The 23862-nt window shown below is 41.9% G+C and overlaps 2 protein-coding genes across 4 annotated transcripts; both read right to left on the reverse strand.

Moving 5' to 3' along the window:
- Window positions 1-2: 2 nt before the first annotated feature.
- On the reverse strand, window positions 3-13020 carry slc44a4 (solute carrier family 44 member 4). The gene is made up of 22 exons (XM_062409418.1): window positions 12833-13020; window positions 8400-8448; window positions 8101-8174; window positions 6928-7006; window positions 6710-6809; window positions 6474-6605; window positions 5886-5946; window positions 5638-5758; window positions 4723-4806; window positions 4445-4557; window positions 4218-4340; window positions 3856-3955; window positions 3544-3636; window positions 3326-3428; window positions 2948-3207; window positions 2473-2567; window positions 2264-2367; window positions 1965-2038; window positions 1814-1884; window positions 1519-1613; window positions 1337-1421; window positions 3-898 (listed from the first exon to the last, which is right to left on the reverse strand). The coding sequence occupies exons 1-22, from the start codon at window positions 12870-12872 to the stop codon at window positions 780-782; spliced, it is 2175 nt and encodes a 724-aa protein (XP_062265402.1). The 5' UTR covers window positions 12873-13020; the 3' UTR covers window positions 3-779.
- Window positions 13021-14325: 1305 nt separating this feature from the next.
- Window positions 14326-23782, reverse strand: ehmt2 (euchromatic histone-lysine N-methyltransferase 2). 3 transcript variants are annotated; one of them, XM_062409408.1, is made up of 27 exons: window positions 23725-23782; window positions 22452-22521; window positions 22178-22297; window positions 21809-22077; window positions 21509-21587; window positions 21287-21372; window positions 21030-21170; window positions 20831-20902; window positions 20411-20627; window positions 19894-20030; window positions 19297-19440; window positions 18842-19164; window positions 18513-18746; window positions 18298-18380; window positions 18097-18203; window positions 17783-17905; window positions 17590-17691; window positions 17395-17499; window positions 17048-17202; window positions 16767-16934; window positions 16509-16653; window positions 16335-16412; window positions 16038-16153; window positions 15833-15919; window positions 15672-15750; window positions 15218-15393; window positions 14326-15013 (listed from the first exon to the last, which is right to left on the reverse strand). In XM_062409408.1, the coding sequence occupies exons 1-27, from the start codon at window positions 23749-23751 to the stop codon at window positions 14833-14835; spliced, it is 3624 nt and encodes a 1207-aa protein (XP_062265392.1). In that variant the 5' UTR covers window positions 23752-23782; the 3' UTR covers window positions 14326-14832. The 3 variants fall into 3 exon arrangements, with proteins under 3 accessions (XP_062265392.1, XP_062265391.1, XP_062265393.1); XM_062409407.1 differs by having other exon boundaries at window positions 17048-17220; XM_062409409.1 differs by lacking the exon at window positions 20831-20902 and having other exon boundaries at window positions 17048-17220.
- Window positions 23783-23862: the final 80 nt, after the last annotated feature.

Raw genomic sequence — 23862 nt, forward strand, 5'->3', positions numbered from 1 at the left:
GCTCACCAGACGTTCAGGGGGACGAGCTGGTTGACGGTTCACTGATTTGAAACAGGGAGAACCTTTCCCATTCTGAGGTTATAAAGTTACATAGTTTTGCTTTAATGGGACAAGATTCAGATCTGACTTTGCCAAAATAAAAATTTTGGAACTCCACAGATTTATCATCACATATCCACACTGTTGATCCCACGGATGGTTAAAGAATCGAAAATCAATGCAGCGAAACACATTCTGTGTCAAATCCTGGTGCCTACATTACCCAGAATGCAACTCCAGGTCCGAGTGAAAAAGCGCTGACATGACGTGCAAAGGTTACAAATTATGTCATGTTTACAAGTGTATTACAATATATTTTAATATGAACAATAGAACATGTTAACAAAAACGTTTGGGGTTATACAACTCTTTTTACAAATACTTGAAAATATATAAACGTGAAACAATATTTCTAAAAAGATTTTATCTGAACATATCACATGTTAAGAGTCCTCAGTAAAAAACTAAAAGAAACCATTGAAGCTGTTGAACATTTCCACGGAACTATGAACAAATCAAATTATGTTCAACTTAATGAATGAAATCATGAACTGCTTAAGAAATATTTAAAATGTAAAATTAAACATTCATATGCTGAATTAAAAAGTGCAAAATCAGGAGATCAGGTTGACGATGAAGCCGGAGTGTTAAAACTAAAGTTAGAAAATGTAAAGATCCTGAACTGATCTGGGACTCTGTGTTGATGTGGTTCCTTGAGGCCGAAGAGGAGGAAAACATCTTCACTCATTCCCTTTAGCTCTCTTCGGCTCCTTGTTGGATTTGTTGAGGATCTTCATGAGGTTCTTGGACATGAAGTACGGCTTCTGTAGAGATCCGTCGTGACGCTCCAGGTCCTCCACTGTGAGGAGGACAAGTTGAGAGATGAAACAGACCCTGACATTTAATTTCCGTGGAGAATTATTGTTAGTGTCTCGTCTATTAGCTTGACATTGTCACGTTAAGGATAATTTATGGATTAGATTCGTATACGGACAGACTGAGCCTTCTGTCATTACTCTTCATTTGTCTGTATATGTGCATGTCTTCTGAAAGCTTACAGAAAAAACAGGGAATAAAGCAGTACCACCGGAAGTCAGGGGACAGACACATTCAGTTTAATGGCCTCACAGACCAATATCTAACAATCACAACACCGCCTCTTTTCCTTTCTCTTTACAATCAGCCCTCTTGTGGAAGCTTGTGGGCAGTGAAGGTTACATTGTAAAATTTGTTGTATATTTACTTTATTCCTCAGAAATATAAAAAATGTGAACATTTAGGTTTTTCTTAAACTCACAGAAGCAGAGGAAGAGTGTGTCAACAGCCATGTTGTACACACTGAAGAATCCATGGGCGATGAAGTAGCTACCGAACACCACGGTCTGAAAGAAAACACAACACAACAGTACAGGGTGAAACAAACCAACGTGTGAGTCAAAGCAACTTTCTATTCTTCTGATGAATCTGAATTTCACTCACAATAATCGGCATCCAGTAGTAGTTCAGGGTCTCAGAGCGGAAGGTGTCGCCCGGGAGCCGAATTCGTCCGGAGAAGAAGAAGAAAGACAGAACACCTGGAAAGAGGAAAAGAAGAAAAGAAGAAGGAGACGTGTTATTGCTGTTTCAGTTATTCTTTCCTCTGAAGGCGTGAGTCTTCCTACAGCAGCCGGATTATTAATATCCTGCTGATTCAGGCGAAAACGACAAAGAATATCTTCTAAATCGCTACTCATGCTTCTGTGTAGTTTTCAAAATATCCTCTCCCCGTCCTTACCCACGCCTCCAACCACCAGGAGCTTCCCGAAGAACAACAGCACGTCTGTCACCTTATCGAGCACCACAACCCTGAGATGACACACAACCAGAGTCAGACAAACAGATTCTACACATCTGTATACAGCTGTAAACAGGACTCCAGCACAAACCTTATTATGTTCCTCAAGAGCAGCATGAAAGCGTTTCTGGCAGAAACACAGAAGTTTTTCCCATAAATGGCGATCTGTCAAGAAAAGAACCAATCACCTGGTGTTAGGAAACGCTCTACATCACACAAATAATATACAATTCATATAAGGTTTAGGAATAAATACAGTTGCAGTATAAGGTACATTTGTGTTGTGATAATAATTAAAAAAAAAATAATAATTAAGTTATAGATGAGCATGTTTTTTGTTTTGTCATATTACTTAAAACTTGTAGAGAGGAATAATATGAGTGTGTTCACCATGATGTAAGCGTTCCTGTTGAGGAACTTGATGCACTTCTCCAGACACCAGAAGCAACACTTCATGCAGCACAATATGAAACGTGCAAATGGATTCTGCGCCCCTGGGGACAAGGGTGGCGTCATGTTCAATCATAATTCATAATTCATTTTGATTAACCAGTTGACTTCAAACATCGTCTTATCAAAATGAGTCCCGTCAGCTTTACTTTTTGTTTTGTGGTCGATATATTCCAGAAGGATCCTCACTATCTGCACCAGGGTCAGGATCAATGCTCCGAATGCCAAAGAGCCAACATGGTACCTGACCAAAAAAGTTATACGACAACTTAACTTACAGAAGAATGGAACAAATACTTCGTTACAGAATCTCATAGATTTCAGTCAGTGAGTCTGGTTCCCACACTGCTGTGTAAACTGTAAACTGCAGGTCTAAGGCGCCCCCTAGCAGATAGAGAGGGAACTGCAGTCAGCCATTGCATCCTGTTAATTAGTGTGTCTTTTGGGTGAAACAGAAACACAAGCAAAGAAGTTAATATTACAGTCCAAATATACAAATGATCAAAACAGTTTATATTGTCAGTATTTAACTTTTGTGGGATAATCAAGTCATTAGGAGAATTGGACGAGCAAGCTTAGAAGACTGTGGATTGTATCTGATGTGTCTGCAGCACGTGAACCTACCTGAGGGAGCGTATGAAGCCGCCACACACTGGGAACATGGGGATATCGTCTGGTTTGCTGAAGGCCCAGTAGTAGGAGGCGAAGGCCCCAGCCAGCGTGCACTGCCCCAGGGCGATGACGAAGTTCACACACCAGAGAAAAGCCACCACGTTGTAAATCTGCAGGTTGAAGAGGTTCCTCTGCAAGAGACCCTCGTTGTTGTACTTGATGAAGATGCAGCTGGCTGAGGGGCAGCCTGGGTAATCTGACGAGGTGAAGTTCTAAGGGAAGGAGATGGAAAAAGTGAAGAACTCAGAACTTCTTAGCTAATGGGATTGGACACACACACACGAGGAAGATCTAGACATTATCACTTTGTCTCATGTTCTGTCGTCTCACCTGAGGGTCACAGTCCTCTGTGCCATTCACACTCTTACAGTCACTCATTGAGGAGTTGAGAGCCACCACTTTGTAGATAGGACTTCCTGACGTGGCCAAATATCTACACACATTATATTGTAAAGGGAAGAACTGATACTTTTGATTATTGAGGCGATTGAATGGTGTTTTATCAACAGTCTGTACACAAATATACACACACACACACTAAAGGATACAAAGCAGTGGAGCCCCAGTAAGTAACACACACCATCAGGAGGACAAAGGTGACCAGAGGGTACAGCAGTGCAGACATCATGTGACTGATCGCCCTGGGGACACACACAGCATGACGTCATACATCATCTTTAAGATACAAATCAATCTGAGGGTAATAATGATAAATAATAAATAAGTGCCAATGATTGTTGGTTCTTCTTAATATAATAAAAAAAACACTTTCCTTTAACGATTAAGTACATGTTCAAGATCAAGATTAAGAGCTTGAGTTCTGAAGTGAATATTCATTTAACAGATTTAGTTTCACTCACTTGCTGGACTCCTGGATGAGGGCGATTGCTATGCGGATTCTGTTTCGCAGGAAGATGAGCGTTAAGAGGATGATCGCCTCCATCACGGATACGATTATCACTGAGGAGGAAGAGGAGGAGGAGGAGGAGGAGGAGGAGGAGGAGGAGGGGGAGGAGGAGGAGGGGGAGGAGGAGGAGGAGGAGGAGGAGAATGTCCTATTAACCACTCACCAAACTCACATGCAGTCCAACTGTGGAAAAAACCTTAAAAGTCCAGCATCTTTGTTTGAATGCATATTTTTTTGTATATATGTTTTTTTCCATGAACAACATTAATGCCACTAAGCTTAAGTCAATTTGGATTGAAAGCATCCTGAACTCACAGAAGGCCAGCCAGGTTTCTTGGACTTGTAGGTAAACGTTGAAGTTGGTGGTGAATCCGATGTCAGAGATGGTGGCGGAGATTTTCTTGTAGTTATCATACTCCCAGTAGCAGTGCCAAATCCCTACAAGACAAAGGCTCAGGCTTCTACAAACAGCACAACGCCAAAAAATAACACGACACTCGAATGTGGAAAACAGTGAAAAGTTCTCTCGTGGAGAAGTTTACCATAAGCTCCAGCTGCCAGGACTCCTACGATGAGCACCCACACCATGACGGGAGCAGTGAACCTCAGCAGCAGCAGAAACAGCAGACTGACCAGCATGGCTATGAGCAGACCACTGAGAGGAGAGAGAGGAGAAGGAAGGTGGACAAGAGGGGGATGGACAAGTTATGCAAGGATACACAACAAGACAGGACAAATAATCTGTGTCCTGCTTCTAATTTCTATTTGTGTGTTTGTCAGTAGGGGGCAGTGTGAGGTGCAGTTCTGAAAGGCAACTCACATGAGGATCCACGGCCACGAGGATGCAAAGTCCTCAAAGATCCGGACACCGACTTCCCGGGCGTTGAAGCCGTCCACAATGTCCCTGATGAGACACACAAGCTGAAGTGAGCTTTGACTGTTTTCCCTTCAAACAGGTCAAGTGAAAAGCAACAGAAACTAAGAAAAACTCTTCAACACATTTCAATGAGGCTGTTAAAAGCAGAGAGTGTACATGAAGATGGCCGAAATGACGGCTACCAAATAGTGAAGCCAAAGTGTCTTGATCTCCCCCTGGTGGCTGGGTGCAGTATAGGTCACAAACCCCACCTCCTCCATGTTAACAGTCAAAATACACATCATATCATATCACATATATTTTGACTTCATTTCTGGATAGTGGGAGGAAGGGGAGACAGGTCTTTCATGTTTATATAAGTTCTATTGTTGGAAGCTAACAAATTAAATGTAGTAGTAAAGAAAATGGGAGGTCAACAAAAAAGCCACTAAGTGGTCATCACACAGTAAACAACAACATCAACTACTGTAACTACTAATACAAATGTAGTTTATCTCCCCTACAGCTCACAAGGTGACCAAAAATATAACCCCAGACACAGAAAGAGGGAGGAGAAGTTAACTACACAGTAATGCACTACTACTACTACTAGTACTAGTACTACTACCACAACCATTCTAACACGGAAAGTCCTAAGAAAATGCTTCACACAGCATCTGAATTACACACAGGAAGCAGGACAACTGGGAGCAACTACATCCAGCGGCTACACTACAGGGAATCACAACAACTCACGAAGCTACTGCCTGTGCGCTGGTGATGAGGAGAAGAAAGTAACGGGGTTATTTATATGAGTTATTGAAGTGCAGAAGTGATTTTTTATTGAATATGAAGAAATCTGGATCCGCTGCATCTTACCCAGTGCCGTTCTTGATGAGGTTGATAGTGTCGTTAACCGACGAGGGCAAACCCGGAATATCAGAAAAATCCCCGGGGATATCGGCAAGTTTGTTGATATCAGGCAAACACCTTCCAAGAACTGACAGCGGAGAAAACAATCAAAAACTTCAATCAGTGGTCATAATTATGAATCATCATTAGATTTTAGTTAATAGACTAAAATAAAAAATGTTTTAACTTGAGTGTGTGTGAGCAGATGCAATCACCAGAGGTCGTAGGCATGTAGAAGTACGGACACAGCTCCTGCTCCATGATGGTTTGAACACTCTGTAAAAATGTTAAATCATCATGTTAAAATTATCAGCTTTTATTTCAGGAACAAAAAAAACATCTATATAACATTTGGTGAGTGGGAACAATCTCCTGTGAGATTTGTGTAACTGTCTGATGAAGTTCAAGAGTAACACTGAACAGTGGCTCAGTTAAAAAGACTTAGAAGTCATTCAAAACCACCGCCCATCTCCAATATTTAGCAGGACATTTTTAAATATTAAGAATTTTAAGCAGAATTTGGGGGATTTATTACAGCAGCAGCTCTTCTGATTCAGGAAGCTGGGGATCATGGGTAATATTCACCACTCAGTTGTGTTTGAGTTCAGTGAATGGGACTATGCAGTCAGAGCAGCTGTCAAAACACTCATAAGCTTTTCTCTACATGAAAACCACAGATTTAATCAGACTAAATCTACACATGAGGCAGCAGAGGGCGCTGTTACTCAGTACAAGTTACACAGTGTTGCTTTAAGGACTTTTCAGAGACACAGACTGTAGGACGGCAGCAGAATGGAACTCACCAGGTCAGTATTTGCCAGATCTAAAGATGGCACACAGAGGCTCTGATTAAAAACAGTCGCTGGTCGTACACCTGGCAGATACGACTGTATCCCCAAAGCCCAGAAGCCGGACGGACATTTCTCCACACAAACCTACGTGCAATGACAAACAAAAAAGATTATTTCTGCCACACTGGGATAGACCAGTAAATTGTTCAAAGTAATTTACAACTTGAAAATCCAGTAGAATCCTCTACCTGTGTGGTTGGACACTGGAAACCATTGAGAGCAGTTGCCATGACATTGATAGATGTGGCACAACTGAGGATGTTAAAGTAGAACAAGTCGGGTTTGTCTCTAAAGGGGAACAAAGAGTCAGTTTGATTTTACAATCCAGACAAAGGCCTATTTATTCCATCTAATATATGTAAATAAACTGAAATCATATGAAAAGATAAGAGCAGGATTTAATTACTTATTTGGCCCGATGCCACAGAACCATCCCGTGGAGTTCCTGGGATAGAGAACGTGCCGGGGGTCGCCATAGAGCCAAGCTGATAAAGACAAAAAACATACAAGTGTAAACAGTGATAAGAAGATAAAGAACAAAAGTCAATGACATAACAGGACGAAACTCTGGGATATTCTCACTGTACTGTAGCGGAAATACAAATCCATGTTTGTGTACTTACATTTAATTTTAATTCAATCTATCAGCTAAAAAAAACGCTTTATTTTATCTTCTTAATATTATTCAGATATTTGTATCACACGTTATCAACATATTTACTAAAAATGAACAGTATACTTTCCATTGGTTGGTAAACTGTTGCCAAATGTTTAACTATTGTCAAAATAAAGCATGTGATACAAAAATGTGCAGTTTTAATATATTTAATAACTATTCTGTTCACACAATTTGATGCAACACTGACAATTCACAGTGTTATATCATATAAAACCACATCTCAGTCTGACCACAAGAGGGCACAACAAGTGACACCTCTCTTGTTTAGTTTGGTTACTACACACCTGTTGTAGACATCTGCAGTGGACACAAGCCTCTGCCACATTAAAGTGATAAATCAGTATCTTTTGGTTTCTTAACTATTTCCTCGTGCAACAGAAACATTTATTTATAACATTTGCTAACGAGGAATAAATCCAGAACCTCAGTAGATTCCTCCTCTCAACCACAACTAATCCACCTCAGCCGGCCGCTGGTTTTGATCGACCTCCACAAGAGGAAATAGCTGATTGTTACTCTTCCACTCTTACACATTACTGCGTCGCCTATCAGCCTTCTGTTGACCCAAGATAAGAGCCAGTGCTCCGAGTGCTGGAATGACTTTGATAACAAGGCAATAAAGAGCTCAGCGGAAAATCAGCTGTTTGTACACAACTCACAGCAGTGAAGGCTTTCGTTCAATTAAAGACATGGATTGTAGAAAACTTGAAACCTGTAATCTGCTCATCATGTCACATTGACATATTTAAATTCTGAGTACAGGGATAGCGAGAAAGAGAAAAGAGGGGGAGAAGTTTGAGGTCAAAGAAACACAAACTGTTGTTGTCTGAGGTTTTAATGGAGCAACCGGATTGGGAAACAAACAACAAACCTTGTTTCCCTAAATACTGAGTGTCTTACCTAATATCCCGACCACTATGTATCCGAGGAGGACGACCATGAACAGGATGCAGCAGATGATGTCGGTGCATCCTCTGATGGAAACAAACAGAGACAGCAGCAGGTGTCAGTGAGCGGCCTGAGCTTTGCATTGAGGTTTGCCTGGGGGGGCGACACACGTGATTCCATCCGTCAACAGAGATTTAGCAAACACAATGTGGAGCTTTGGAAACTCAAAGACAGAAACCAGTGCATCAGGACCCCTGGAGCCAGAAGGATTTGGGATTGATTTGGGCGAGTGGCCAACGAGGCTCGCTCACCTTTTCTGAATGGGTCCATTGAAGCCTGGGTCAAACTGTGCAGGTTCTCCTGGGGAGGGAAAAGAAAAAACTTTATTCAGTCTCATAAAACTCTTTTAATAGCAACCATACCTGTGACCTTGACTGGCTAGGGGTGTGACATAAATAGGTAACTTCCTTGTTTGTTTTTTTATATTGTCAGGGACACTTCAGATATGGTAATGTTATTAAATCAAAAATGTAAAACTTCATTTAAACCAGGTACTCCTTTATATTTTAAATAAAAATAAATAAGTGAAACATATATAACAAAGACAGGTTGCTGCTGTTTATAAGCAATAAAGGATCTTCTTTGGGTTAATGAACAGTGTGATTGAATGATAAGACATTTTTTAGAGAAGGAGTCATGTATGTTTTTATGGGTTGGCTGCTCAACGGAGCTTTACAATATATTAAGTATGTCACAGGCGGCTACATTACAGGAAAGAAATGACTCCCTATTGTTTCCTGGAACAGAAAGTTTCGAGACACCAGAAAGAACAAACAATGAAATCCAGTAACACAAAAAGCTGCTCCAATTTTCTTGACACTTGCTGGAAGCCTGGGGAACATAATGCAGAGACCAGAGCTGTGTCCAATGCTCCTACCACAGAACAGGTTTTATCAGGTGCAGATTTGCATAATGTACTCCATGTGTCTGACCTCGATACACATGCACTGTGGTGATTCAGTGGCCGAGATGGAGATGTGCGTTCTCTGAGTGAAGGAGGTACAGAGGAGGCGAGTGGAGGAGCTGGATTTCACTGGTAGCTCGATGAAATTTGAATGAAATTTGAATTCAAAGAATCGCTTTTTAGACGAGGGAGAGAGACACGAATTGGAAAAAAAATGTGTGCTAATTAGAAAATCTTGTTAGAAGAGATTCTCAACTGACAACATTCCTGCTGTCGGATCTTTGAGGCTCAAACAGCCTCCAGTGCATTAACCCCCCGACAGCCAGGAAGAACAAGGCAGAATCAATCACATCAAACCGAAATCTGACAATTCGGATTTACGTCCACAAACGTTTTGACGAGCACTTCTTCTGCTACTTTTCAAGATTCAAGATTCAAGATTTTTTATTATCAAATGCACAACAATAACATTAAGCAGTCGCTGGCAGTGAAATGCTTGAGTCACAGGCTATCTTCTTGCAATGCTCAAGTAATTACAACCTAAAAAATAAAACAGAAATAGTATAATATAGAATACAATAGAATATCAAGATTTAAAATAGAAACTAAAGTATATATATATATATATATATATATATATATATATATATATATATATAAACAGTATATAGTAATAATGGAATTTGTGCAATATGCAAATATGTCACGGTGCTGGTTTGCTGGAGTTATTGTAGTTCAGAGGAGTTTAAAAGTTTTATGGCCTGGGGGATGAAACTGTCTCTGAGCCTGGTTGGTTTGAATTTGTCAAATCCTTGTAATGGTAAATGTGTTTTACTGTACTTGTGATTATTCTGCTGATCTAGAGGTGGTAAAATCTATGAATACAGTTTCTCATTTATGTTTAATGGTACAGCAACTCTTTTACATTGGCTCTTCAATACAACGAGAGAAAATAATATTTATTTCATATTTGGAACCTGCTCCGTTCATTTGATTGGTTCACAGGAACTCACATTCAGGCAGCTCACCGACTATAATCATTTCTCACTGAGGCTTGAAGCGGAGTTATCTGGCCCGGCTGTAATTTGAATAAGAGCAAATGGAAGCTGTGTCAACACTGCAAGCCGACTCTCACATCAGGATACAAACAGGATGCAGAGAGTCGGAGTCTATTCGTCACACAGTCCCACATGCAGGCTGGTAAACAAACGCAGCACGGAAGAACTAAGACACAGATCAAACCAGACTGTTGTTACATGGAGCGGTGGTCCAGTGGGAGAATTGGATGTGTGTATAAAATGGTTAATTTGGAGGAGAGGAGGAGCCAGTGGACAGAGCCACAAGGAAGTAGGAATTATACAAACAACAACCTGACCAGAGACATGTCATGCAGCCAGTGTCGGATTTCATCTCTGCTAGGAAACCGCTGTAAAAAATGTCTCACTGTGCAGGACACATAAAGCACTTGTCTGTTTTTATGCTCTCATCAAAAGTTGCTAAACCTTGAACCCCACAAAGGTTTGCTTTTTTATAACTGGGATTTGCAAGAAATCCTTCATGACATCAGGTGACCTTGGCTACAGAGGAGGGACACAGGAGAGGGAACAGGTTTTTCTTTTGTCCGAGTCATTTGTGACAAAAAGCAGAGAAACAGGTCCAAGACTGAAAACGTAAGGGATCAAATATTGTGCTGACTGTGAGGTTTATGGACAAACCACACCCTTTCCCATACGTCTGTAAAAAATAAAGGACAACCGAGTTAATTAGTAATGAAGCAAAGAAATAAAGCCAGTCGTTTAAAACATATGAGGGTAAGGGGCACATTCATTTAGAGGCCTGTAGGTGATCTGACTCCTGAAGCTGGTCTGTGACTCTGTTTGTGTTTAACATGTCAACAGGCCTGACTGCAGCAGAAAGGATTTCTTATCACTGTAAACATTCAGATAACACGGAGCTTCAACTACTGACTATTTCATTCTATTTCTGTTTTTAAAATCTCCTAAACCAAAATATTTAGTTTATGAGCACGTGACAGAAAGAAAAAGCAACAACCAGGACTAGTTGCTCGACAAACATTAGCTGATTCATCTCTAAGCAGAACCAGTATCTGTTCATGTATCCATTAAACTGTCCACCAGTTCATGTGCTTTATACTTTAGCTTTATTAACAAGCCTGTGTTTTAAAATACAGACTCTGATGCCTGAAGCAGCTTTTTACCAAATTCTCTGGTCAATGATTTGCTGCAGCAAAAACACAACCTCAGTGGTTTCCTGATGCTCAGTGTCGACACTAACTTATCAAACAGGAAAAACAAAGGGTTGGAAATGTGTAACTGCTCCAAACACGCGTCATCAAAGCCTTGTCACTCATCAAAAGGATTTTGACTTCCTCATGAAGGCTGGTAGAGAGGAAGCAGATTCCTAATTAGAAATCATGGTGATGCACTAAAAGGAGAACGTGAGTTTAAGTACAAAAAGAACAACGGTTCAGTTGTCACAGTTTTGCCACGATTAGCAAAAAGTCTGCTCTGACATCTGTCCTTGCCTTACTTCCCAGGAGTTTGCAGAAGATATTTGAGCTGACTTGATATTTACTCCCAGGGAGGGTTTGTAATCTGTTGCCTTGTGAAACCTCCCAGACAGTCAATAGACTTCATCGATACACAAACAGCTCAGAGAGTACACAGGGATCTGCTGCTAACACAACACTAAATCTTCACAGTAGCATCTTAAACGTCTCAGCATCACGAGCGGCACCAGTCACAGAACTACACGTGTCTCCTCAGGGGGGAAGTGATCTGTTCCACATGTTACTGGTGTTCTCTAAACCCAGTGGGAAACTTGTACTTATACCAGCGTGATGTGAAATAAGAAGTTATCTGTGTATATCACAGCAGCAACTATTCAAAGCCTCTGGGATTCTGAGGTAATACAAGAGGTGAATAATTGATTTATACAAAATCATTCAGCAACTATTCAGATAATCATTAAAGTGATGTACAAAGCACAAAACCCAAACCTCCTGACAGTGGAAAAAAAAAAAAATGTATATTTGAGAAGCTGAAAACAAAAAAGTGAATGACTGAAAGTGATAAAAACTAATGTGAAAATAAGCAAATATCAATCGTTACCATCTTCTGTCACTATCATTGTCTTCTGGGACGTTTATTTACAGGTGAGGGGTATTCAGCTGCAAGACGCAACCTCACCTCTAGGTGTCACTAAATACCACACACTGAACCTTTAAATATGAGAAAAATGGAGAAACAAATGGATGATGAAGATTCAGGACTTTGTACTTGAGGCCAGTGACTCATTAATTTACTATCTCCAACTGCGCCCATTTTTATTTGCGGTTATTGTCATTTTTCGTCTCTATGATGTAAAACAAATTGCTAACATAAAACCAGTGGGCGTAATCACTGTAGATTTTAATAAGCTGGTTATTACATGAATTGTGTTGGGATACTTAATAAATGAAATACAAATTATAGATTTCCTTAATATGTCATGACTTGGCGCTTAAAATTGAACTGATTTGAATCTTTTATTTTAGCCATGGGCGCTTTGTAACCGTGTTTAAATCGAGTTAAAATGACTTTGCATTAAATTCAATTACATGTGGGCCGATGACAGTTAACCTAAAGAACACTTTAAATCAAACATCAACACAAACATCAACACAGTTCGTCTGCAAACACTCAAAGTGGAACACCACAGAGATTTAGTTGTGAGTTAGTTGTGTTGTGTTGTTGTTTCCGAGGTCACTTGGGAACTCACCGTATTCTGGCTCCGGGCTCTTCTCCTGTTTCTTGCCCATGTTGCCTCCACCTGTTTTCCTCCGTCAGCTCCACGGACCACGCGTCGCTTCACACCTTCAGACTGAAGACGCGTCCGCAGCGAACTCCTGATGCCTCGCGACGATCTGCGCGAGCATCGTAACTAAGGGAGGAGAGAGAAAATCTTTCTGCTTCACACCCGACGCGCGTTTCTAGGCTGTGACGTCACCCGCGCACCTACACCTGCCGAGGGACGCGCACCTGAACCAGCGCGCGCCGTCGGAGAGATCGTCCCCGCGGCGAGAGGAGTCACTCGTGGAGGAAATGTTGATGTTCACGAGGGAGGACAGTTTATTTTACCCCCACCCAAAAATGGTGAGGTCTATTATAAATACTATCTTGAAATACTTGCCAACATACCACCAACAGTATTGCTTACATTTTGTTCCTTTTGTATTCGCTTTCTAAATATTTTTGGAGCATTGTGAGAGGAAGTCTGTGAACCACTAATTCCATTGCCAGCAACTGCTGTATGTAAATGTCGTGCACATGACAAATTTAAGTCTTGAAATATTAAAGATACTTATATATATATACATAAGTTTAAATATATTTGTCGTATGCAAGTGAACACAGAGTCTTAAGTGTAATGAAAAGGTTTCGGGAAAGAAGGAACCACTCAGCTCCTCATTGCAACTTACTATAAAGAAGTCAAATTCAATAGAAAAGTACAACTATATACAACCAATGGTTCAGTAACCTTTGTTACAATTTACTGAAGGCATTTGTTAATGTTGTATAAGGCAGTTGTTAAATGCAGAATGAGAATATTCACAAGTGGCTTTTTCTTATTGCTGAGGTCATATCATTATTGCACTTTATTCTATTTTCAGTTCATTATTTTACATATTTCTATCTGTTTAATTTTACTTCTTTAACCTACATATATAATTCTATCATTTATCTTAATCTTTTAATGTCTTTCTCTCTGTTAGTCTAGTATTTTTAATTAGCAAAAAGTAGGCTTCATACCCAAACACTTTTTAACACAGCCTGTTGTAAAATAAAATAGAACTTTATTAACCCCGAGGAAGATTCAGGACGATTGAGACATTTTGGCTTCACTTTTGAGGAGCTGTCTTGTCATCCATCTTTATATCCAGTATAAGATAGAATCACTAACAGAGTGAGACCTCTTCCTTTTTCTTGGATCTCTGACAGAGGGCAGTGCATCTTTCCTCTCTCCTCTTGCTTTGATTTGGGCCTTTATACGCCCCCTGTTGGTGGAATCATATAATAACACCATTATTATTACGGTTTCATAATAACAACAGCAGGTAACAGGCGAAATATCCTTTAAACCCTGATTATATAAAAAACAAAAGTTTACACAACATAAGGTGAATTTTTATAAACCGTTCAATTCGTATGGCAGCTGTGTTTAAGGAAAGAAGAACTGTCACTTCTTGCACACTTATTAAAAGAGCCCAAAGATCAACTCATGAGCTTATTTATTACACTAGATGTGACAAAAGAACAAATGTATAAAAATAAAGAAGATATAGCAAACACAGTCATCCAAACAACACCATCTTTCAGGTCCTCATTGAGTCCAGTACGAGCTGGAGGCCGACTCATCACTGTACTGTGGCAAGAAAACTGTGTGTTCGTTGGCACAACAGAAAATACATGACATGTGTTGGCGGATTCCTAATGCACAAACTTCATGTGTCAAGGCAAATGTTCAGATTGAGATACAGTACAAATACTGTACGTACATAATCACGAGACCTCCTTGTTTTCTTCAGACATAAAACACACAACGTTAAAAATGATTAAGGGCGCATGTCCTCAACCAAAATATCACTAGTCGAAAAAACAGCACCATGCATCAAATACAGAATTTTAAACAGGAAAAAAAACATAATGGTGTTTTTTCACTGCCAATGTGTGCAAGAAAAAAATGAAGGAGCTAATCCAAAGGCCCCGTAGTTGAGTGTTTTAAGAGTGTCCCAGAATGGTCATCCCACAGTCAGCCCCCGAGTCTGGGCAGGCCTCCAGCCGAGCCAGCCTGCTATGCTCCAGGGCGATGGCCTCCGCCGAGTGTTTGCATTTCTCTGATCCACACTGACAGGTGAAGTACTTGCTCTTAATGTCCCAGAAGCGATCTCCATAGTCAAACCTGAAGGAACAGACAAGAGCAAGAGGCAACTCAGATTGGACTCCAGGGGAATTATGTTTCGGAACAAATACAACTTCACCTGCAAAGGTTCCACAATTCCACGCAAATGGAAATAGATGAAGAAAAGGAAAAAGGGACGGATATGAAATTAAGGAAGAATATGCAGATGATAATACGTTGATCATAAAGGTCACGACTTCTCACCCGAGCTCTTGTCCGCTGAGAATGTCTCTGGAGCTGAAGAAGGCGATGCGGGGGAATCTCAGGTCCTGGTGCAGCATGAACACACGCACTGGGATGAGGTTGGGGTCACACAGGTGGTTGATGAAGCGGCTGATGTTGCCGTAGTACCGGGCATCGATACAATACACTTCCCCGTCCTGCACAGAAAAAAAACACAGAAAAAAGTGACACCTGTCAGACAAAACATACACATCCTGATGTCTGCGTTCTCAGTCCTGTCAAAGTAACATATTGGAAAAAAGCACTGAATGTCATCTGGTAATTGTGCATCAAGTCTAAACATGTTTGCTACTCAGCAGTTGTACACAGCATCTTTTAGTCAACTCCCCAGGATCCGGTCTGATTTGGTTATTCGTTACTGGTTATACAGGAAATATGCTGACTCCTCGACCTCAGAGGTTTTCTGAGTCATCACCTTGTTGTCCAGGTCGAACAGGTAAGAGTCGTCTTCTCTGACGTCTGCTTCTGCATCAGAGATCAACTCCCCAACGTATCTGTGTGGAAAGAGGACAGAAACTTTTAACCTCAGATCTTCCACATAAAAAAGCAACTTGATATGGATTTGTTTTTTCTTACTCGCAGATGAAGCTTCCCTGGGGAATATCCTGCAGAGCTCGGACCCCCCATCCCATCTTCTCTGTCCTGTAGAGCTGAAGACGGACCCTGAGGGAAAAGAGGCCAAGAATAAACAGCTACATCTTCTGCTGATAATAACAACAGAGCATCATTATCTTACATGGCACATGGTTGATGACCTTTATGTTACATGAGATGTGCTTACTTGATGCCGGCTTGCACCACCCGGTTCTTGCACGTCCGATAACAGGAACACGCCATGTTGCATTCGAATATGAGAGGAGGTTCGATTTTGTTGAACTCTTGGAGCAGCCGCTGGTCCTGGGAACAGAAAGAAGGAAAAAGCAGGTTGAGATTAATCCCACCTTATTAAATGCAAACTATAAGATAATTTTTTGGAGATATCCTTTAATATATAACTTTCAGGCATAACCCAGAAATGCTTAAATGAAATCCTACAGGTTTTCTAAGTAAATGGTTTTAAAACAACATCTCTATTTACCTTGTCGTACCAGCACCGGATGCTGAGCTGTCCACAAAGGCAGTTACTAGACGAGCAGTCGTCTGTGCAGCTACAGTGCTGGAGAAACATAATCAAATACACAGGATGAAATTTTTTACAGAAGATGATTTAGTGGCGCTTGTTTGTGTTAATACAAGGAGGCTAGATTTGTACCTGTAAGTGTGTAATGTTGCGGTCTATGTTCATTGCTGACGTTTCACAGTTTTCCGAAACATATTTGTAGTCTGACGGGCAGCCCTCATCATCCACTGCATTCACACAGGGAATCGGTACGTTCTCGTAGCCCTGGGCCACATCACTGGGACAAAAAAAAAAACAGGAGTTCAATTAGAAAATATCAGAGAAACATGAAGAGGAAACAAATCTGGTTACATAAGACGATGCCTTTATTGAAAACACAAAACATCCTACCTGCAGATGATTCTTTCAGTCCGAAGCATGCGATTGGTTATTCCCCTCCGCAGCTTCCTGTTGATCTGGAGTGCGACCCACACTGGGGTATCGACCCGTGCGAGGGTGAGAGGGGTGTCTCCTTCCCTGTTCATGACGTCGATGTCTGCACCTCTGGAGAGGAACAACCTGCAGAAACAAACACACATTACCGTGTTAGTTTGGCACTGAGGTGAGCGTGAACAAATTATTAAAACTGCGACTTTAATTAGTTGTACAGCTTGTGATTGACATTGACTCACGTGACACATTCTAAGTATCCCTCTCTGGCGGCGATGTGGAGCGGCGAGTCTCCGTGCATGTTAACCGACGCCAGGGAACAACCAGCGTTCAACACCAGCTCTGCGATGTCCACGTTCCCCGCGTACGCCGCCCAGTGGAGACAGACGTTCAGCTCCTGGAGGGAAAGCGGGGACTGTTTAAAGTAATAACCTGAAATATTTTCATACACCTACATCCATTTTGTCTCCATTACCACGAGACAACAGGGACACCCTTGCAGTCTACATAGCTTTAGGATTTTCTCTGGTTAGTGTTTATTAACAGGCATGCTCATCTTAACAGTCTACAGTGTGGTCTATCATATTACCTTATCACTGATGGTGACGTCAGCTCCTCTGTTGAGCAGCACTTTGATCACATCAAGATGTTTGTGCTCTGCTGCCCAAATGATCGGCGTCCACCCGCCGCTATCCTGAAAACCACAAAGAAGAAATCTAGATTAGGCAACGCTTGCTTCTCATCAGTCGGTGTGATGTGCCTCAGATAAAAAAATTTCCTTTACCTGTGCATTCACATCAACCTGCCCTGTCTCCAGCAGCATTCTGACCATTTCTAGGTTGCCCTGTTTGGCTGCGTGGTGGAGGCCGGTGTATCCATCCTCCTCCTGATGAATTAATGACGTTAACAAAAGTCTGAAACGTCTCTGCAAGTTCACACTCGTGTTGTTTTAATTTGTGCACTAAACAGACACTCACAACGTGATAGACGCAGGCACTGTTCTGGACCAGGTAGCGAGCCACTTCGATGTGATTATTGATGATGGCTTCCACAAGAGGAGTCCTCAGGTCTTTGTCCTGGGCATCGATCTGAGCTCCAGCCTGTCAGGACGAAATTAAAAGTAATCTTCAAAGACTGGAGATATTGCCACACAAAATAGGAATCTCACCCTGGACTCTAAAAAGTTTTTTTCAATAAACCAAATAAATGTTGTTTGCAGCTTTGTGATCAAAAATAATGACGGAGATTCTGAGAGATTCTGACAACTCTCATGATACACAGAACGTCTCACCTGCACCAGTATGTAGCAGACTTCCAGCAGACCTCTTTGAGCAGCAGCGTGTAGAGCAGAGCGTCTGTTCTGAGAGTCAGGCTGGTACGTTGGATCTATACCCTCCACTAACACACGCAAACACACATTACAAAAACACTCTTTGATACATTAAGTTGTGTCGAAGTAGATGAAAACTACAGGTCATAGCCCAGCACTCACTCAGCATCAGCAGAACTCTCTGCACCTCTCCTTGCTTTGCAGCGGGATAGAGCTGGCGAGGGTGGAACCGAAGTTTCTTCTTCCTGGTGAATCAAAAGCAACGACATTTCATTTTTATGATCTCATCCCTTAAAGCAAACAGCTTGGTTTGACTTGTCTAATGTTAAATCCCATAAACTACTGTGGCTGAAAAGTGTAAAACTCTGAACTCCTACCTCTCTGTCTCCTGTGTTAGGATGGCCTTCTGCAGCGCCGCCCTGCTGGGCCCAGGTGGAAGTGCACTGGGGCTGATGGGTTTCCCATTTGGCATACATAGAGAAGGCCCCACGCTGTCCACTCCCTCCTCTGCTGGGGGAACTGTGGCCACGGTGGCGGCTGAGGCTACAGGCTGTGGAGGCTGCTGCTGCTCCAATGCCAGCGTTACCAAGCCATTGCTACGCATACGAGCACTAGAGGAGGCAACGAATGAGGGAAAAGTTTAGCTAATTAAAATGTATACAGATTAATGGAGTCAATGATTCTCTTGTGAGTCTCTGTATCCTACCTGACAGGTCGTTCGGGCATTTTCCCGTCCTTCATCCCTCCTGTGGAGGCTGTGAGGGAGGGGGCCATGGGGACAGACGGTGGCAGAGACGGGGTGGTGGTGGAGGACGCCAACATGGTGACGACGGTGGTTGCAGAGGCAGTGGACGAGCTGAAGGAGGGGATGGTGATCTCCTGGGCTTCTGAGGCGTCTTCACCACAGTGGGGACAGAAGAGCATACCTCCACCGTTTGATCTGCTGCGCCCTCCGCTCAGCACCGTCACACAACCCCGGTGGAAGCGGTGAGCGATACGCTGATCCGGGCAGCACTCGAGAAACGTGCCCTGTAGGAGGGAACGATTTGGGATTTGAAGGTGGGATAATGAGAGAAAATAAAGTAGACTAAAAGAGACAGAATGATAGATACACGGCGCTGAGTAGTTTTGATAATAACAGCAGGTGTTTCTAGCTCTCACCGCTATGCAGAAGTATCCACAGCCAGGACAGCAGTGGTGTTTGACCATGTGTGAACGATGAACATCACAAAGCACCATGAGGGGCACTCGACTGGATGGACGCATGGTCTCCCCTTTAATAGTGTGACTGGTACAAGCCCTCAGCTGACAAACGGAGGACAAGAGAGAAAATATTACACGGTTGGACATTGGAAATAAAATAAATCACAGAGTTTCAGACTAAACCTTTCAGGGATGAAGAAATGGGTTAAACACTCCCAGCTTTCCACCAGCAGTGGAAGTAAATTAACTTTGAAGCTTGATATTACTAACAACCCCTCTGTCTGTACAAAGGCAGTGTTGAAACAAACTGTGATAATCCAGCCTCTGATGTATTATTGGGAGAATACTTTACTACAGTAATCAGTAAAGTATATCTCCATCAGAATGGTGAAAGTTCCAACAGTTGTTACAAAGGTGAAAAAATGTTTTGCAATGCAAATCTAAATCTTCACCATTTGATTATCTTCAACAACCATCAATCCACACAACGTATGTCATGTTTCCTAATTCCAGAAGCTACATACAGAGTAGATACAAATACACAAGAGGACAAACCTCTCCGTTGATGCTCTCCGTGGCCCTGCACTGTCGGCTGACTCGGTGGCTGGAGCTGTCGACGCGGGGGGCCTCCATCCTGCAGCTGCACAGAGGAAGCTCCTCCAGCCGCTCTGTGTCTCCTGCCTCGCTGCCGTCTGCAGAGGGAGCAGGACAGTTACATCTCTCATCGAATTACTTTGTGTTCTTAAGACAGCGGTTGATTTAAGACGGAATGAGATAAACAAATGCCTTTATTTATTTGATCAACTTTAAAATTAATTAATTTAAAACTAAAATCAAAGCTCAACTCAAGGTCTCTGTTACAAATCAAAAAGCAGCAAATCTGCACATTTGAGAAGCTGAAATCAAAGTTTTGGGATTCCTGAAAGAAACTGAAACTAGATAATTTGCAAAATTAGAGATTAATTGTCTGTCGATCAACGAATCAATAAAGTTCTAAAATCACACTAAATAGAAATGTCCCATCAACCCTCTTTTCATTGTCCATTTCTTTTACACTATATCATTAATGTACCGTGATGAGGGGAGAGAGTCAGACTGTCGGCAGCAGCGATGTCCAGAGCACCCAAGGGAACCTCTGTGTACTCTGCAGCCCTTCCTGCACCCCCCACTGTCTCCACCACGTCCACATCAGCACTGTTTATCTCTTTGTCCTGGTCCGACCGTGGCCATGAAGACTCCACGCTTCCATTTCTTTTCCGGAGAGCTCTCTGTGTTTCAGACTCTGAACTCTGCAAGGGAAGACGTCTGCTTGTGAATATATGCATGTGAAATGTGTTTTTAAACAAGAGTGAGATGATACAGTTGTGGGCTAGTCGAAGGGTGGTTGAGAGTGACACCTACAGGTGTAAACAGTGTGTGATGTGTTAAAAAAATAAATAAGTAAGAGATAAGAAAGTAATTATCGTGGTAGTAAAAAGATAGAATCACTCACATGATCTGACAAGTTCACTGACCCCTCTATGTCTGTATTGTGCTGCCTTTCTTCTCCCCCAACATCTTCAAACTATAAAATAAACAAATCTAATAATAAGTATTACTTTTTTTAATCCAAAATAATGCTAAACAACAGGCACGTTTGTGGATAATGTGTTATCTGTTTTAAGGGACAATACGTAAATGAAGTTTCACACCTTTTCTGAATCTCGTGTGGACGGGCTGGAAATCTGCGTCTTCTTGGCTGCTTCCTCCTCTGACTTCTCCACGCTGCCGTTGCTCTTCACTGGTGTACTCTTGGCTATGGACTCTACCTTTTTAAGGAATGTTGTTTCCTCCTAGGTTAATGAAATAAGAAAACATATAGCAGCAAAAGCCGAGATTAACCACCGAAAACATATCTTATAAGGTGCAAGTTATACACTTACACACTATACACAAAACATCCTCTCACCACAGTTTGAGTGTTTTCAGGAATGTTCTCAGACTTCTCAGCGGTGCTCTCCGATAAATGATCCAGTTTTCTCCTTTTTGCAGTGACTGGAAACACGACAAAGCACCATGAACCATTTGAGTTTAAATACAAACAAGGTACTCTGATCATTTTGATTCACAGCACTGGGGTTATTTTACACAGGCAGATATTAGTTTATATGAATATTCTCAACCTACTGACCTATTTCAGAATCAGAGGGAAGGCAGGTAGAGGATCCCGAATGTGTAACAGATGCAGCAGGTGCTTCACCATGACTTATCTGTGGAATAAAAATTATAATCGACTCAAAAGATGATGAAAAAGTTCACAGAAAAACCTGAACCACTGCCTTACTGTGTGTTCGGTCAGTGGATGAAGTTCAAGAATCAAGACATTGGGGTGATGCAATGTCAATATAAAAATTGAATAGATGACGATATTTAAAATCATACCCGGTCCAATGGAAATGCTAGCTAGATGCTGGAGATGAAAGAGGCTAACCTGTCCTGGTGCTGGCCTGTTCATGGTCTTGCGGGCTCGGTGGATCTTGTTTGGTGCAGGGGAGACAGAGGGAGACGAGGAGGCTGTGGCAGAGGAGGAAGAGGAGGAGGAGGAAGAGGAGGGGGAGGGAGCAGGTGGCAGGACGGATTTACTGCTACCGGGTCCAGAAACGCTCATCTTTGCTCGGCCAGGGGACAGCGCTGATGACGTAGAGGGAGATGAGGACAACGAAGAGGAGGACGTAGAAAGAAGAGACTTTGCTGCGTGGCCTGAGGAAGGGAGGTAAAAATGGCTGATGAGATTAGATCAGGTGACTCAGTGGGCCACAATTTCTGCACACTCAATAAAATGCTAAATTGGAAGTCTCACCAGCAGCAGGTTTGTTCAGGGAGGCGTCCTTACTCTGCAGTTGTGATGACATCGTCGACAACAAACCACCCATGTGCTCTGTCCTTGTTGTGACAGCAGCTGTGGTGGAGGCTGCATTATCTGTGAAACATTAACAGTTCTCCATGACTTTTGAAGACAAGCAGATACAAGGACCAAAAACAAAAGTAGCAATATAATTCTTTCAATCTGTTTACATGAAATGCACATATTGTAAACATGAGTGTTAACCCTTATGAATGAGATGCTGAAGTACCTTCCTTGACTTGACTTGGTCCAGCTAACGACTCTGCTGGTGTTTCCGAAGCATTTCCTTCAGGAGGCTCCTGGTGGAGACGAAACAGGAAAAGATCTCAGGCCATATGCATCAATTATTTTAAATAGTATCCTATAGTGAGGGCTACAGACAGCTGAATCATTTAATATATATATATATATAATAAAATGATATGTAATATAATTTACTGCAGTTCAAGTTTAAGCAAACAAGAATGTGAGACAGTTTAGCTAGGGCTGGGCAATAAAACAAAATCAACAATTATCTCAATATAATTTTCATCAACAGCAATAGAACACTGGTTCAATATATAAAGATAGCACTGTGAGGCGGTATAACTGCAGATATATAAAATGTTCTGCTGTTTATCAAGTGTTTGACATTCTCTGCTCATAAAGCACAGTTTAAAAACTCAACCTTCATTCAGGAAAGAAATGAAAAGTGACAGCTATAGTGTTATAATTGTCAAAATCAAGACTGATATAAAATGTTTTATCTTGATAGGAGGTTTGGATATAATATCGTTCAGCCTTACATAGAGCTGCTGTTGGAGATGTGTTATCTTTTCAGAGTAAAACACAAACTTCAGAACTGTGATCTACTTTATTTAAGAAGTACATGGAACTCCTAGGAAACCTATACAATATAAAACAAGACCAAATATCATGCTGAGCTCAAACCTCTGTTATGGCTAATTTACTGTTTTCTCACTGGCTTGTCAAGAAGAAATACACAATTCAATAACAATAAACCAGATCTGCATGACATCTAATGCGTGACACTCCTGTTCAATATCTTTTATTCGATCTCAAACCCATCTGATTATCCACTCATGCATTTAACAAGTATAAAGCAGATTATTTTTCTGCTGTAGGCTGCAAACCAGTGGCTCATGGATCACAATGAACGCACATTTTAAAAATCCCTTCAACGGATTCATCACTGATCAATGCAACACAAGATGGCGGAGGAGCAGCGAACGCAAACCTCAGAGGAATCGCGAAAAACGAGTGAAGACCCAACTACGAGGAGAAAACAATTAAAACTGTTAGATGCTAATGCGGCTAGCCAGTGTTAGCACAGCTAGCAACAAAGAGCTCTCCCAGGCGACAAACGAGGCTGTTTCGAGGATGTAGCACCTCACAGGTTAGCTAGCGGGGTTTGCGCCATGTGAGCCGCTGCGCTGCGAAGTGTTCGAACCCCGCGCGGTGTCGTAAAGGCGCAGGTTCGTGTCGCAGTGAATGTTTTCTACCTTTGTCGTTGTCTCAGAAGCCGACATGTTTCCCGACGAGCGTTCACGACGTAAATAACGTGCCCGCGTCACCGTGCAAAGCCCCGCCCCCTCGCGACACACTCCCCCCCTCCATCAGTTCCTTTGCTTCCGGGTTTG

This window comes from Platichthys flesus, chromosome 17, assembly GCF_949316205.1.
Source record: "Platichthys flesus chromosome 17, fPlaFle2.1, whole genome shotgun sequence".
Lineage (NCBI taxonomy): Eukaryota > Metazoa > Chordata > Actinopteri > Pleuronectiformes > Pleuronectidae > Platichthys > Platichthys flesus.

Excerpts from the sequence above, each read along its gene's own strand:
- slc44a4 (XM_062409418.1), bottom strand. The coding sequence starts at position 12,872 with ATGGGCAAGAAACAGGAGAAGAGCCCGGAGCCAGAATACG. Across the intron at positions 5,759-5,885 it reads CTACATGCCTACGACCTCTG|TTCTTGGAAGGTGTTTGCCT; the intron begins GTGATTGCATCT and ends CTCCGCTGTCAG. Across the intron at positions 899-1,336 it reads CACACTCTTCCTCTGCTTCT|TGGAGGACCTGGAGCGTCAC; the intron begins GTGAGTTTAAGA and ends TCCTCCTCACAG.
- ehmt2 (XM_062409407.1), bottom strand. The coding sequence starts at position 23,751 with ATGTCGGCTTCTGAGACAACGACAAAG. Across the intron at positions 17,221-17,394 it reads ACGTCACCATCAGTGATAAG|TCCCCGCTTTCCCTCCAGGA; the intron begins GTAATATGATAG and ends TACTTTAAACAG. Across the intron at positions 15,394-15,671 it reads TGTTCGACCTGGACAACAAG|GACGGGGAAGTGTATTGTAT; the intron begins GTGATGACTCAG and ends TTTTCTGTGCAG.